General features: G+C 42.8%; 1 protein-coding gene across 1 annotated transcript in view; it reads right to left on the bottom strand.

Moving 5' to 3' along the window:
* parp3 (poly (ADP-ribose) polymerase family, member 3) overlaps positions 1–15,772 on the bottom strand; it is a 73,388-nt gene that overhangs the window by 36,548 nt on the left and 21,068 nt on the right. The window contains exon 3 of the mRNA XM_068051384.1: positions 1,542–1,667. Coding sequence (XP_067907485.1) covers positions 1,542–1,667 — 126 coding nt within the window. The remainder of the gene's footprint in view (positions 1–1,541; positions 1,668–15,772) is intronic.

Here is a 15,772-nt window from a genome sequence, read left to right as displayed (position 1 = left end):
ACCAACCATCCTACCCAGTCCCAATCTCGGCCCAGAACCTCCTCTCCCACACCCAGCCCTGATCTTTGCCTGGGTTATCCCAATTCCTTCCCTAGGGTTTGATGAAAGGACATTAGCTCCCCACACAATGTTCCAGCAGCTAGTAGGGTTTACGTTGAAGTGTGATGAAATATAGGTATGATAGGCCTAATTAGGTGGAATTTAGATATAATTAATACATTATACCTTTTAGAATTAAAGATTGAATAAATGGTCAGTTTTCAAGACTCACTGAAATTCCCTTCAAGGGCAGAGTTAAAAATCCATGAACATCCCCGTTACAATGGAATGTGTACCAGAAACACCTTTTAAGTTAAATGAGACAGGCTATACATGGTCCGTACTGATTAATATTATCAACTAATTAGGATTATAGTTATGATATAGACAGAATGACTTAAGGAGATGGTACAAGGGACCAACAAAGAACCCTCACAGATGATCAATCACAAAATGGAATATTACCTACAAAAACAGATGCCACGTAAACCCAATTTAACCCTAAAAGGAAAAAGATTTACTGCACAAATGTAATTAAATATCTTTCAAGTATAAAACACATTTATAAAGTTAAGTCTTGGGTATTACTGTAAAACACTACAAACATTTTGACCAGATAAAAGCTCAACTTCATGAGAAGGGAATTCTCAGCAACTAATTAATTAGGAATAAGTAGCTAATCAAATGATCAAAAATGGATAACGAAAGCGGGAAAAACAAGCACAGAAAGGTAACACCTACATTCCAAAAGATGAGTTAATAGATTAGAAACAGTATAAATGTGAGAGTTTTGAATCGAAAAATCAGAGGTATTGAAATTCCTCATCAATGTTCTCAACCTATGGTAAGAACGGCTGACTGCATGACAAAGAGAATTCTGCTCTTAACTGACAATGTTTTGTCTTGTTAAGCAGGAGGCTTACTCGGGGGATTCAAGGTAACAGTTTACTTTGAATTTTGATGGATATTCTAAGATATTTTGCTGCAACATTGTCAAGGTTGAACTTTTGGATTCTATTTTAGAAATAAGATGTTTTACATCTCTTAGTAATATTTGATATTGTAGTATACTTATCCACTTAAAAGTGTATTGCATGTTAAATTCTTTAATAAATATATAAAAGTTAAAAAATTGTCTCGTAGCATTTGTATACAACAACAAGAACCTGCTCTGTGTCTCTAAGTGGAGAGATACATATTGAAGAGTTTCCCAGACCCTTATAATATCTGGGATATTTATGACTTAGCCATAATTATTAAAAAAAAGTATCCAAAAAATGGTAATATTATCTGTTAGTTTTCTTTCTTTGAGGGGAAACTAGTTTAATTCTTTGGACCCAAATAAGTGTCTATAAGAGTTTGTCTGGTTTGAACTTAATTAAAGGAGATTCATAGGGATGTACTCCTGATTTGGTTTAGTCCCTATAAGGGGTTAAAGTCATAAATCACTTCAGAAGTCTGGGGTGGGAAGGAGAAATGTTGTAGCTGCCTCTGGTACTTACCACCCGGCCCCAGCGGTTCCAGCAGTAATACGAGTCATTCAGTTTGATCAGCTGGATGATGTAGAACTTATTGTTATTGTTTCCGATGTTGGTTTGGTTCAACATGCAGTCATAGTCCTCATGAATCTGCAACAAAAGTAAGCTGTCACGGATCTGTGTAATGGGAATTCTTACAGTCCCGCAGATACGCATGAGAATGGCCTGTTTCTGAGCTGTAACACCTATGTAATCTGGTCCTAGCCAGACTTTCTGCACTATAAACACTTGTTGCGATGCCCTTAATTTTGCCAAAGTTCATGGTTTCAATTTCAGATTTGCTTTGGCTGTGACCTATGTTCTCATTATCTCTTTACCCCACTGCCTTTTTTTTTTAACTCATTCATGGGATGTGGGTGTCACTGGCAAGGCAGTGACTGACAGTTAACTGCCAAGCGTTATTTAAAATTTAAACCAGGCAGCTTGACTCGGATTGGTTCATTCCTCGGGGAAACGTGTTGACCAGCGAATGGCTGTCACTTATTTCATTTGACAACGACAACCAATTTAAGATTGTCAGTAGGGTTCGCAGTGTGGCGCATTTGCACGTACTGGAGGCTACATATATTAATACACAGAGCCCCGTTCTTTGCAAACAGAAAGAACATGTACCAACATCGCGCCTGTTTCAGCTAAACAAAATAAGAGACAGCCATTCGCTAGTTCATTCCTCAGGGTAATGCCTTGACCAGAGTCAAGCTGCCTGGTTTAAATTTCAAACAAAGCTTGACAGTTAACTGTCAGTCACTGTAAACTGGTGCATTCTCCATGGCAATGCCTCTACCAGAGTTCGCTAGCCAACCAATCAGCACTCTTCTCATAGTATAAAGTGGTTGTTTTCCCTTACATTGGTATTCTTGCGGATTGTCTTGATGAGTGCAAGACGAAAAACTTCGACAACATGTCTTTATTTTCATCAATACTCAAGTTGTGTACTTGCAAATGACTATTCTTGACTGTTGTTGGAGATGCAGTCATCCAAACAAGTGGAGAGTATTCCATCACACTCCTGACTTATGCCTTGTAGATGGTGGACAGGCTTTGGGGAGTCAGGAGGGGAGATACTTGCCACAGAATTTCCAGCCTCTGGCCTGCTCTTTTATGTTTTTTTTTCATGTGGTGAGTGTCACTGGCGAGGCCAGCATTTATTGCCCATCCCTAATTGCCCTTGCGAAGGTGGTGGTGAGCCCCCTTCTTGAACCACTGCAGTCCATCTGGCTGGTCCAGTTAAGTTTCTGGTCAATGATAACCCCTTGGATGTTGATGGTGGGGATTCAGCGATGGCAAGGCCATTGAATGTCAAGGGGAGATAGTTAGATTCTCTCTTGGTGGCGATAGTCATTGCCTGGCACTTAGGTGGCACAAATCTAACTTCCCACTTTTCAGCCCAAGCCTGAATGCTATGTAGGTCTTGCTGCATATGGATATGGACTGCTTCAGTATCTGAGAAGTTGCGAATGGAGCTGAACACTGTGCAATAATCAGTGAACACCCCCATTTCTCACCTTAGGTTGGAGGGAACGGCATTGATGAAGCAGCTGAAGATGGTTGGGCCTAGTTCACTACCCTGAGAAACTCCTGCAGCAATGTCCTGGGGTTGAGATGATTGGCTTCCAACAATCACAATGATGATATTCCTTTCACAGAATCAGAGTAATACAGTGCAGAAGAGGCTCTTCGGCCCATCGAGTCTGCACCGATGCATTAAAGACACCTGACCTGTCTACCTAATCCCATTTGTCAGCACTTGGCCCATAGCCTTGAATGTTATGACGTGCCAAGTGCTCATCCAGGTACTTTTTAAAAGGATGTGAGGCAACCCGCCTCTACCACCCTCCCAGGCAGTGCATTCTAGACCGTCACCACCCTCTGGGTAAAAAGGTTCTTCCTCAAGTCCCCCCTAAACCTCCTGCCCCTCACCTTAAACTTGTGACCCCTAGTAACTGACCCTTCAACTAAGGGGAATAGCTGCTCCCTATCCACCCTGTCCATGCCCCTCATAATCTTGTACACCTCGATCAGGTCACCCCTCAGTCTTCTCTGCTCCAGCGAAAACAACCCAAGCCTGTCCAACCTCTCTTCATAGCTTAAATGTTCCATCCCAGGCACCATCCTGGTGAATCACCTCTGCACCCCCTCCAGTGCAATCACATCCTTCCTATAATGTGGCGACCAGAATTACACACACTACTCCAGCTGTGGCCTTACCAAAGTTCTACACAACTCCAACATGACCTCACTGCTTTTGTAATCTATGCCTCGATTGATGAAGGCAAGTGTCCCATATGCCTTTTTCACCACCCTATTAACCTGCACTTCTGGCTTCTGAGATCTATGGACAAACACGCCAAGGTCCCTTTGTTCCTCGGAACTTCCCAGTGTCAGGCCATTCATTGAATACTTCCGTGTCACATTACTCCTTCCAAAGTGTATCACCTCACACTTTTCAGGGTTAAATTCCATCTGCCACTTTTCTGCCCATTTGACCATCCCGTCCATATCTTCCTGTAACCCAAGACACTCAACCTCACTGTTAACCACTCGGCCAATCTTTGTGTCATCCGCGAACTTACTGATCCTACCCCCCACATAGTCATTTATATAAACGACATAGATGACTAACAATAGGGGACCCAGCACAGATCCCTGTGGTACGCCACTGGACACTGGCTTCCAGTCACTAAAACAGCCGTCTGCCATCACTCTGTCTCCTACAGCTAAGCCAATTTTGAATCCACCTTATCAAGTTACCCTGTATCCCATGTGCATTTGCTTTCTTGATAAGTCTCCCACGTGGGACCCTGTCAAAGGCTACACACCTGGTCACATGCTCAAAAAATTCAACCAAATTTGTTCGGCATGACCTCCCTCTGACAAAGCCATGCTGACTATTCTGAACCAAATTTTCCCTCTCCAAGTGGAGATAGATTCTCTCCTTCAGAATTTTCTCTAATAGTTTCCCTACCACTGACGTGAGACTCACTGGTCTGTAGTTCCCTGGCTTATCTCTACAACCTTTCTTAAATAGTGGGACCACATTAGCTGTTCTTCAGTCCTCTGGCACCACTCCCGTGGCCAGAGAGGAATTAAAATTGTGGGTCAGAGCCCCTGCAATCTCCACCCTCGCCTCCCACAGCATCCTGGGACACAAATCGTCCGGACCTGAAGATTTGTCCACTTTTAAGCCTGCCAAAACCTCCAATATCTTGTCACTCCCTATGACAATTTGCTCAAGAACCTCACAGTCTCTCTCTCTAAGTTCCATATCTACATCCTCATTCTCTTGGGTTAAGACAGATGTGAAGTATTCATTCAACACCCTACCAATGTCCTCTGGCTCCACCCACAGATTTCCCCCTTGGTCCCTAATGGGTCCTACTCTTTCCCTGGTTATCTTCTTCCCATTGATATACATAGAATATCTTGGGATTTTCCCTACTTTTACCAGCAGAGCTTTCTCATATCCCCTCTTTGCTCTCCTAATTGCTTTCTTAAGCTCCATCCGACACTTTCTATACTCCACTAATGCTTCCATTGATTTGCTCTCCTTGTATTTGCTAAAAGCCTCTCTTTTCCTTCTCATCGTACCCTGAATGTTTCTGGTCATCCGTGGTACTCTGGGCTTGTTGCTCTTACCTATTACCATTGAGGGAACATGTTGGGCCTGTACCCTCCCCATTTCCTTTTTGAATGCCCCCCACTGATGTTCTGTAGATTTCCCAACAAGTAACTCTTTCCAATCTACCTTGGCCAGATCCTGCCTTATTTTACTAAAATTTGCTCTCCCCCATTCCAAAACCTTTTTTTGCAACTTGTCTATTTCTTTCTCCATAACAAGCTTAAATTGTACCATGTTGTGGTCGCTATCACCAAAATGCCCCCCCACCAACACATCAATGGCTTCATTCCCCAGAATTAGGTCCAGCACTGCACCCTCCCTTGTTGGATTCCTCTACATATTGAGCTAAAAAGTTCTCCTGTATACATTTTAAGAATTCCACTCCATCTAAGCCCTCAACATGATGACTATCCCAATTAATGTTGGAAAAGTTGAAATCACCTTATATAATTACCCTATTATTTTTACACACCTCTGCAAATTGCGCACATATTTGCTCCTCAATTTCCCACTGACTATCTGGGGGTCTATAATAAACACCTAGCAATGTGGCTGTCCCTTTTTTATTCCTAAACTCTACCCATAAAGCTTCATTTGATGCCCCCTCCAAGATATCATCTCTCCTTACTGCAGTAACTGACTCCTTAACTAATATTGCAATGCCTCCTCCTCTTTCTCGCCTGAAGATTCTATATCCCGGGATATTGAGCTGCCAACCCTGCCCCTCCCTCAACCATGTCTCCGTGATGGCTACTATATCACAATTCCACATGTCAATCCTTGCCCTTAACTCATCCGTTTTACCTGTAATACTCCTGGCATTAAAGTAGAGGCGATCCATCCCGGTCTTACTCCCTTGAAACTTACTTCCGCTGTATTCCCTCGGAGTTGTTTGCTTTCCTGTGTTTAGCTGTGTCCCTATTCTGCTAGGAGTCTGCATCCCCTCCCCCTGCCAAATTAGTTTAAACTCCTCCCAACAGCACTAGCAAACCCGCCAGCAAGGATGTTAGTCCCCCTCTGGTTCAGATGTAGACCGTCCCACTTGTACAGGTCCCACCTTCCCCAGAAACGGTCCCAGTGGTCCAGGAATCTAAAACCCTCCTTCCTGCACCAACTCTTAAACCATCCATTCATCTGTACTATTCTCCTATTTCTATTATCACTAGTACGTGGCACTGAGAGTAATCCAGAGATTACAACCCGAGAGGTCCTGCTTTTTAGTCTGCTGCCTAACTCCCTGAATTCTTGATGCAAGACCTCATCCCTCTTTCTACCTATGTCATTGGTACCAACATGTACCATGACCTCTGCCTTATCACCCTCCCCCTTCAGGATGCCCCGCAGCCGTTCAGTGACATCCCGGACCCTGGCACCAGGGAGGCAACACACCATCCTGGAGTCACGTTGATGGCCACAGTAGCGCCTATCTGTTCCCCTGACTATAGAATCCCCTATTACTATTGCTCTTCCTCTCTTTCCCCCTTCCTGTGCAGACAGGCTGCTTGTGGTGCCAGAAGTTTGGCTCTGTCCGCACTCCCTGGAGGAACCAGCCTCATCAGCCTCCAAAATGGAATACCGATTTGCAAATGGGACCCCAGGGGACTCCTGAACTACCTGCCTGATTCTCTTGGACTGCCTGGTGGTCACCCATTCCCTTCCTTCCTCAAGTCCCTTCAGCTGCGGTGTGACCACCTCTCTATACGCACTATCCACAATGCTCTCAGACTCGCGGATGCTCCACAGTGTTTCCAGCCGCCGTTCCAGCTCTGAAACCAGAGCTTCCAGGAGCTGCAGCTGGACACACTTCCTGCACACATGCTGATCCCGGGGACTGGAAATGTTCCTGGATTCCCACATGCAGCAAGAGGAGCAAACCATGGCTTTAAGCTCTCCTGCCATGACTAAAGCCTTTAAATTTAAAACTTTAAAAGACTATTATAATAAAAAATAAATCAACTAAGTCTTGCTAAAACAATGACTTACAATTCAACCCAGTTTGAAAAATACCCACCAAGACTTATTCACCAGTCAACTGTGCGCTGTGGAAACTCTCGGCTCCCCTCACCCTCTTTGAGGACAGGTAGGAAATGAAAGGAGCTCCTCGCTCCCTCCTCACCAAACTCCCTCAGTCACAAAACTCACACTTCAGCACTCTAATGCAACCCAAGTCAGCACTATAAGATGGCCCACTTTTATACTGTCTGACTCTAGCCCCTGAAAAACAGGTTTAAGCCAATTATCTAATTAACAAGGTGCAGCTGCAAGCAGAGCCTGAGTGAACTCTGTTTAAAGCTAGTCTAAAACTCACCTTCTCCAACCCAAACAGCAACCGTTAAGTTAATTTACTACTTAAAAGACTAGATTTTAGATACAACTAAACCTTAATTACCCTCAGTCACAAAATTTGTGCGAGGTATGACTCCAACCTATAGAGTTTCCCCATGATTCCCATTGACTTCAATATTGCTATGGCTCCTTGATACCACACTCGGCCAAATGCTGCATTGATGTCAAGGGCAGTCCCCGTCACCTCACTTCCAGAATTCAACTCTTTTGTCCTTGTTTGGACCAAGACTGTAATGAGGTCAGGAGCCGGGTGGTACTGGCAGAACGCAAACTGAGCATTGGTGAGCAGGTTGTTGCTGACTTAAGTGCCTCTTGATAGCTCTATCGATGACACCTTCTATCAATTTGATGATTGAGAGTAGTCTGATAGGGACAATAATTGGCCAGATTGGATTTGTCCTGGTTTTTGTGGACAAGACATACCTGGGAAATTTTCCACATTAGTCAGGTGCTGTAGCTGTACGGGAACAGCTTGGCTAGGGCCGCGGCAAGTTCTGGGAGAACAAGTCTTCTGTATTACAGCCGGGTGTTGTCAGGGCGCATAGTCTTTGCATTATCCAATGCCTTTAGCCGTTTCTTGATATCATGTGGAGTGAATCGAATTGGCTGAAGACGGACATCTGCGATGCTGGGGTCCTCAGGAGGAGGCAGAGATTGATCATCCACTCGGCACTTCTGGCTAAAGGTGGTTGCAAAAGTTTGAGCCTTGTCTTTTGCACTGACGTGCTGGGCTCCCCATCATTGACGATGGGGATATTTGTGGAGCCTCCTCTTGTTAATTGTTTAATTGTCCACCAGCAGTCACGATTGGATGCGGCAGGACTGCAAAGCTTTGATCTGATCTGTTGATTCTGGGATCGCTTAGTTCTGTCTATGCATGCTGCTTCTGCTATTTGGCAGAAATAGATATCTGGATACTAATGACAGCAAGGGATACAGGGATAGCGCAGGAGTGTGGCATTGAGGTAGATGATTAGCTGTCATTCGCAGGTAATCCTATGTTGTAGCTTCACCAAGTTTGCATCTCATTTTTAGATATGCCTGGTGCTGCTCCTGGCATGCTCTCCTGCAGTCCTTATTGAACTGGGTCTGGTTCCTTGGCTTGATGTTAATGGTAGAGTGAGGGATGTGCCGGGCCATGAGGTTACAGATTGTGCTTGAATACAATTCTGATGTTGATGATCCACAGCACCTGACGGTTGCCCAGTTTTGAGCTTCTAGATCTGTTTGAAATCTATCCCATTTCGCATGGTGGTAGTGCCACACTATAAGATGGAGGTGACCTCAGTGTGAAGATAGGACTTTGTCCCCACAAAGACTGTGGGTCACTCACAAAGGTCACTCCTACCAATACTGCCACAAACAGATGCTACAGGTAGATTGTTGAACATCGGAGCAGGAGTAGGCCATTCAGCCCGTCGATTAGATTATGGCTAATCATCTACTTCAATGCCACACTCCCGCACTATCCCTGTATCCCTTGCTGTCATTAGTATCCAGATATCTATCGATTTCTGTCTTGAACATGCTCAATGATTGAGCTTCCATAGCCCTCTGAGGTAGAAAGTTCCAAAGATTCACCACCCTGGTGAAGAAATCCTTCCTCATCTCAGTCTTAAATGGCCTGCCCCTTATTCTGGGACTATGTCCCCCAGTTCTAGAACCCCAGCCAGGAGAAACATCCTACTGTTACGACCAAGGTGGGAGGAGTGCACCGTCTTTTCGAGTTCCACTTCTCCACAAGTCACAACATGTACTCTAAATGTTTACCCAGTTACCAATACAGTCAATCATATACTCTTTATCCCAGAATAAAATACAGTAACCCAGGTTTCTTTAATAAATAACAAAATTATCAGTTTATTATAAAAACAAGACTGATCCAGTAACGAAGGAAAGCATTAACACACAGATTGAAATATGAAAGTTCCCTTTTTAAATGACACACACACACACACACACAGAGGAAAAAAATAAATTCTCTTTTACAAAAAAATTCACTCGATACTTGTACTTAATACAATTTTGCTTTGTACCACATCATATACACAACTTATACCACATCATATACCCAACAAAGTTAGATTTCGACAAAGCATCTGCAATAACATTATTTTTTCCTGAAATGTAGACAAGTTTTAAATTATAGGGTTGCAACAGTAAATGCCATCAAAATATTCAGGCATTCTGGGTTTTAAATTTTTTCAAAAGTGAATGGGTTATGATCAGTATATATGAGTGTTCCTCTGTAGTCATGGCAGACTGACTTCAAAATGTTTAAAAGCTAATAAAAGACCTAACATTTCTTTTTTCATGGTGGAATATCTTTTTGGTGGCCATTTAATTTTTGAAAAGTATCCCACTGGTCTTTCTATGCCCAATTCATCATCTTGTAACAGGACTGCACTGACCCCAGGTCACTAGCATCAATCACTAGCTTGAAGGGCTTCGTGAAATTTGGAGCAGCCAACAGTGGTTCATTAGTCAAAATGGCCTTCAGCTTTTCAAAAGATGCCTGGCACTCCCCTGACCACACTACCTTGGTTTTCTTTTCTGTAGCAAATATGATAGTGGAGCAGCTACAGTGCTGAAATTTGGTACAAACTTTCTGTCGAATCCACACATCGCCAAAAACCTCATGATTTCCCGCTTAGTCTTAGGGGTACGGAACTCCACCAAGGCTTGTACTTTCATCGTTCTTGGCAACACCTGTCCTTGCCCTACTATATGTCCGAGGTAGGTCACTCTCGCTTTTGCAAATTCACTTTTGGTCAGGTTTACCACTAAATCAGCTGCTTGTAATTTTTTAAACAGAGTTTCTAGTTGTTTCAAGTGTTCCTTCCAAGAGTTACTGTATACTCACACATCATCAAGATAAACTACACAATTAGGAACACTGGCTACCACTTGGTTCATTAGTCTTGAAAGGTTGCTAGGGCATTTTTAAGCCCGAATGGCATCACTCGGCATTGGTAAAGACCGTCCGGTGTGACAAAAGCTCATATTTCTTTAGCTTGGGGTGTTAAATGGACTTGCCAGTATCTCTTTAACAAAGCTATCTTTATAAAGAACCATAGCACTGCCCACTCTGTCAATACAGTCTTCCAAGTGAGGAATTGGGTAGGAGTCTGCCTTTGTTACTGCATTAACTTTTCTGTAGTCTATGCAAAGTCTGGTTGACCCATCAGGTTTAGGCACTAATACTATTGCTGAGCTCCAGCTGCTTTGACTAGGTTCAATTAAGTTGTTTTTCAGCATGTATTGGATTTCTGATTTTGCTTGGGTCTGTTGGTCTGGACTTGAGCAGTAAGGATGCTGTTTTGTAGGAACGGATTCTCCTACATCCACATCATGTGTGGATGAGGTTGTACATTCTGGCTTTTCCCTACAGACTTTTTTTTTTAAACGTTGTGAGCAGCCTTGTTAGGTCTTCTTGTTGTTCTGCATCTAAATATGAAAGCACGGTGTCCAGCCTTCCTAACAATTCAGTATTAGCTAATCGGATAGGAGGTTTAATTTGAGAATTGTCGAGGCCTCCTTCTGCCTCACCCTCACTATCCCTTTCATTCTTCACTGCCCTATTCCCTGACATACTCTTTTTCTGGTGATCTGGGGTGTCAATCAAATAATTCACTTTACCAATTCTTTCGATCACTTTACCGTGCTTTTAATAGTTCACCCTGTAAAGGTAGTGATACTAACACTTCATCCCCTGGTTGAAATATTCGGGTCTTGGCATGTTTGTCTGCCCATTTCTTCATGGTTGTTTGGGAAGCTTTAAGGTGTTCCTGAGCCACTTTGCAGGCTCTCGTGAACTATTCCCGGAACACGGATACAGAAGATTCATCCCTCTGTTCTAAAAACCTTTCTTTCATTAGTTTTAGAGGGCCTTTTATCTTATGTCCGTAAACCAATTCGAAAGGACTAAAACCTGTAGACTCATTGGTGAATCTCTAGTGGCAAATAAAAGAAAGTCTAGCCTTTTATCCCAATCATGGGGATACTCATGACAGTCTGCTGTAATCATTGATTTGAGAGTGTGATGATATCTTTCTAAAGCTCCCTATGTCTGTGGGTGATATGCTGAAGATTTTAACTGTTGGAAACCCAAATTACCCACACATCTTCAAATATTTTAGACATAAAATTGGAACCTTGATCCGACTGAACTTCAATTGGTAATTTATATCTCAAAGAATTGAGCTAACGTCTCTACCACTACCTTAGCAGTAAATGTCATCAAGGGAATGGCCTCTTGGATAGTGAGTATATATTGTCGTCCCACCTTTATTTTCGGTAAGGGTCCTACGCAGTGTACCAACACCCTACTAAATGATTCCTCAATAACTGGTATGGGAATTAGAGGTGCTGATTTGATGGCAGGTTGCGGTTTTCCCACAATCTGGCATGTATGGCATATTTTACAAAAACTGCACCATGTCCTTGGCAAGACCTGGTCAGTAATAATGTTGACTTGTACGTCATTTGGGCTTCCGGATCTCCATATGTCCTGCTATGGGAATTTCATGTGCTAACCTTAATTCCCGGCGATATTTAGGTGGTACCACTATCTGTCGAACAACCGTCCACCTTGTCCGCAGGTCTACGAGGTGATCCCCATTTCCTCATCAGAACCCAGTCTTTAGCAGACTAGCCTTCTGGAATTCCTTTTGCCACTGCTTCTGTTAGAGCTGATTGTGCCACTTTATTTCAATCTAGATCAGCTTGTTAAGCTGTGATCAGAGAAGATTTATTAAACATTTCATTTGGATTATCTAAATCTCCAAAGAAAGCTTCAGATATTCGGCTATCTGTCTGTGGTGCCAATGTAACCTCTGACAATGGAACTTGCTTAGCCATTGCGCGGGTTTTGATACACAAAGGAAAAATTCTTGGAACTTTTTCCTGTAATTGTTCCATCTCTTTAACTTCATTTGGTTTCTCTGTGACTACGGGAGAAACTAATACTTTTGCTCCGGCCAAATCATTCCCTAGGAATAGGTCAATACCACCTACTGGCAAATATGGACAACTCCTACAGTTACTGTCCCAGACATTAGTTCACAATTTACATGCACTCGATACAAAGGTATGGGTATATACACACGCCAATACCATTCACTAAAACATTAGCATTCAGTGCGTTCTCTGGTGGAAATGTTATACCTTTCCCCAGCAAAAGAGTTTGGGTTGCTCCTGTATCCCTAAGAATAACGATAGGTTTGCCTGCCTCACTTGAGGGATAAGGAGTTACCTTTCCTTTTGACAAGAATTCCCTATAATTTTCAGTTATTGTATTCACAACCCCTCCATTCACATTGGTTTTGTATTTGGTTTTTACAGCTGCCTGATCTGCTGTACTCTCAGTCAGAGCCCCTTTTTCTCGATTAGCTTTGTCTACCCCAACAGGTTTACCTCAACTTCCAGCATTCTGAACGATAATGTCCCACCTTGTGACAATGATAAAACTTTGGCTTGCGGACCTCACTTCCACACTGGGAATCTTCCTTTCTGGCCTGAGGAGGAGATTCTGGGGTGTTCCCAGCTGTCCCTTCTTGCCCCGGCTACTTGCCTTCCTTTCATCCTCACACCTTCTATCCTACTCTGTGGGGGTGATGGACAAAGGGTTTTGGCTTGTAAACATCAGCAATCTCAGTTGCTTGTCTGGCTGTTGAAACCTTCTGGTTCTCTGCGTGGGTTCTTACTAACAGAGGGAGTGAATTTTAAATTCTTCCAGGAGAATTATTTCCCTAGGGTTCTCATATGCGGCCTCTACCTTTAGTGCCTGCATCCAACCATCAAAATTAATTTGCTTTACCTTCTCAAATTCTATACAAGTCTGCCCAGACAATCTCCGGAGGTCTGAAATTTCTGCGGGCAAGCTTCAGGGACTGACTCGTAAGCAGTAAGAATAACCTTTTTTTGCCATCTCAGTCTGCAGAAGCCTCCTCAGAAAGCATAGCAGAAATTTCATGAGCTCTGCTCATCAACCTGCTTTGCAATAGCAGTGTCTACCTTTCCTTCGGCCACTTCATCTATCTGGCTATCTTTTCAAAAGAAATGAAAAAAACATCTCTTTCCTCAAACTTTGGGATTGCTTGCACAAATTTAAACAGCTCCCCACTGGGTCCTGGGCTGGGGTCAATTCTTTTCTCACCAGAATTTTCACTGGAGCCAAGGCCACCCCTTTGTCTTAGTTCCAGCTTTTTAAAATTCAAACTCCCTTCCTTCTCTTTCCTGCCACTCTAATTGGACCCTTTGAAATTGTAGTTGAAACCTTCTTTATTTCTTTTTCCTGTTCAAGCTTTTTCATTTCCAATTGCAACTGAATCCTAGCTAATTCAACTGAACTACCATCTGGATCGCCTTTTTCTTCTTCCAATTTCAAATGCTGTGCTATTACTTCAATTATGTCAGCTTTCTTAGCTCCTGGTTTTAACTCTAATGCCAACATTTCTGCCAATTCCTTTAGCTTAGCCTTTGTTAAATCACTCAGGGATAATTCCTCCTTCCCAGAAAGGTCTTACCAACTGAAAGACATTCCAGTCGTGTAAACGTTACTCTAATGCACAAGCAACCTGGTGTTTTCCTTTTCCCTTTTCAATTATTATCACCCACTTACAATTGCACGGCTTTGGGTTATCGCACACAGAGCCCCTGTTTCGACCGAGGGCTGAGGAGTGCACTGGTCACAACATGTATTTTAAATATTTACCCAGTTATCGATACAGTCAATCATAGACTCTGCTGTTTATCCCAGAATAAAATACACCAACCGGGTTTCTTTAATCATAGAATAGAAAGTTTACAGCACAGAAAGAGGCCACTTGGCCCATCATGTCTGTGCCAGCCGAAAATCCTTCCACCCATTCTAATCCCACCTTCCAACATTTGGTTCGTAGCCCTGCAGAATACGGCACTTGAGGTGCATATCCAGACTTCTTTTGAATGAGTCGAGGATTTCTGCCTCAACTACCCTTTTAGGCAGTGAGTTCCAGACCCCCACCACCCTCTGGGTGAAAAAAACTTTTCCTCATCCCCCTCTAATCTTTCTACCAATCACTTTAAATCTATAATAAACAACAACATTTCAGTTTATTACAAAACAAGACTTATCCAGTAACGGAGTAAGCATTAGCACATAGAGTGAAGTATGAAAGCTCCTGTTTTAAACACCCTTCACACACATACTGGAAAAAAAAGAAATTCTCCCTGCAGAGATCTTTCACAGAAAAAAGGGGAAATAAAGGAATACTTTAGCCAAATACTTGTTAATTATTGCAGGAAAAAAAATCAGATATGGAAGGATGTCAGTTATCCCTTTTGGTCTGGTGTCCAGGTATATGGCGACAGGTCACTGGGATCTTTTCAGAAGCAGTTTGTTCTGGAGATGTCGAGAAATAGTCCAGTAGGCTTTCCATGGGAAATGTGGTATCAGGGGTTTCAGTTATCATACTCTGGGTTTTTTCAAAGAGGTAGAGAAAGAGGAGCTGAGACACTGGATTTCTCAGGGTCTCAGAGAGTTGAAGGAAAGATGAGCTGGAGGGTTCTTTTCAGCAGGCTACAAAACCAACGGCTTTTCAGCACTGTTTACACCCCAACTGAACCAAACAATATCTCAGAAGCGAAACCACCTCTGGACCCTCATAAATCTTGGCATGGCACTTCTCCATAAACATCTCTCCCAAGTCACCAAGATTTTTGTTGTTTATTGAGCTCAAGACAGGTGATATCCAGGTTGTTTTCAAACAAGACCTTTCTGTGAACTTTCAACAAAAAAAAACAAAGTCCAGCATCTATGAAATCCTCAGTCTTCCAAATTCCAAATTTCCATACTTAAAATAGTTGTCCTCAAAAAATATTTAGCAAAAAATGGAAACATTTTCATAGTACCATCTCCATCCCCCCGTCACCGTCCTGTAAGAATTATGTAAGTTTCAATGAGATCTTCCCATTCTTCAAAACTCTCGAGAATACAGGCCCAGTTTCTTCAATCTCTCCTCATAGGACAATCCTGCCATCCAAGGGATTAGTCTGGTGAACCGCCATTGCACTCCCTCTATGACAAGTATATCCTTCCTTAGATGAGGAGACCAAAACTGTACACAATATTCCAGGTGCGATCTCACAAAGGCTCTATACAACTTGTGGTAGCAAGCTGTTATTTGAGTAAGTAGATTAATATAATCCTAGTGAAATATATATATATATATATATATACACACACACT

This window comes from Heterodontus francisci, chromosome 19, assembly GCF_036365525.1.
Source record: "Heterodontus francisci isolate sHetFra1 chromosome 19, sHetFra1.hap1, whole genome shotgun sequence".
In the NCBI taxonomy this organism is placed as follows: Eukaryota; Metazoa; Chordata; class Chondrichthyes; order Heterodontiformes; family Heterodontidae; genus Heterodontus; species Heterodontus francisci.
This window is presented reverse-complemented; position numbering and strand designations above follow the sequence as displayed.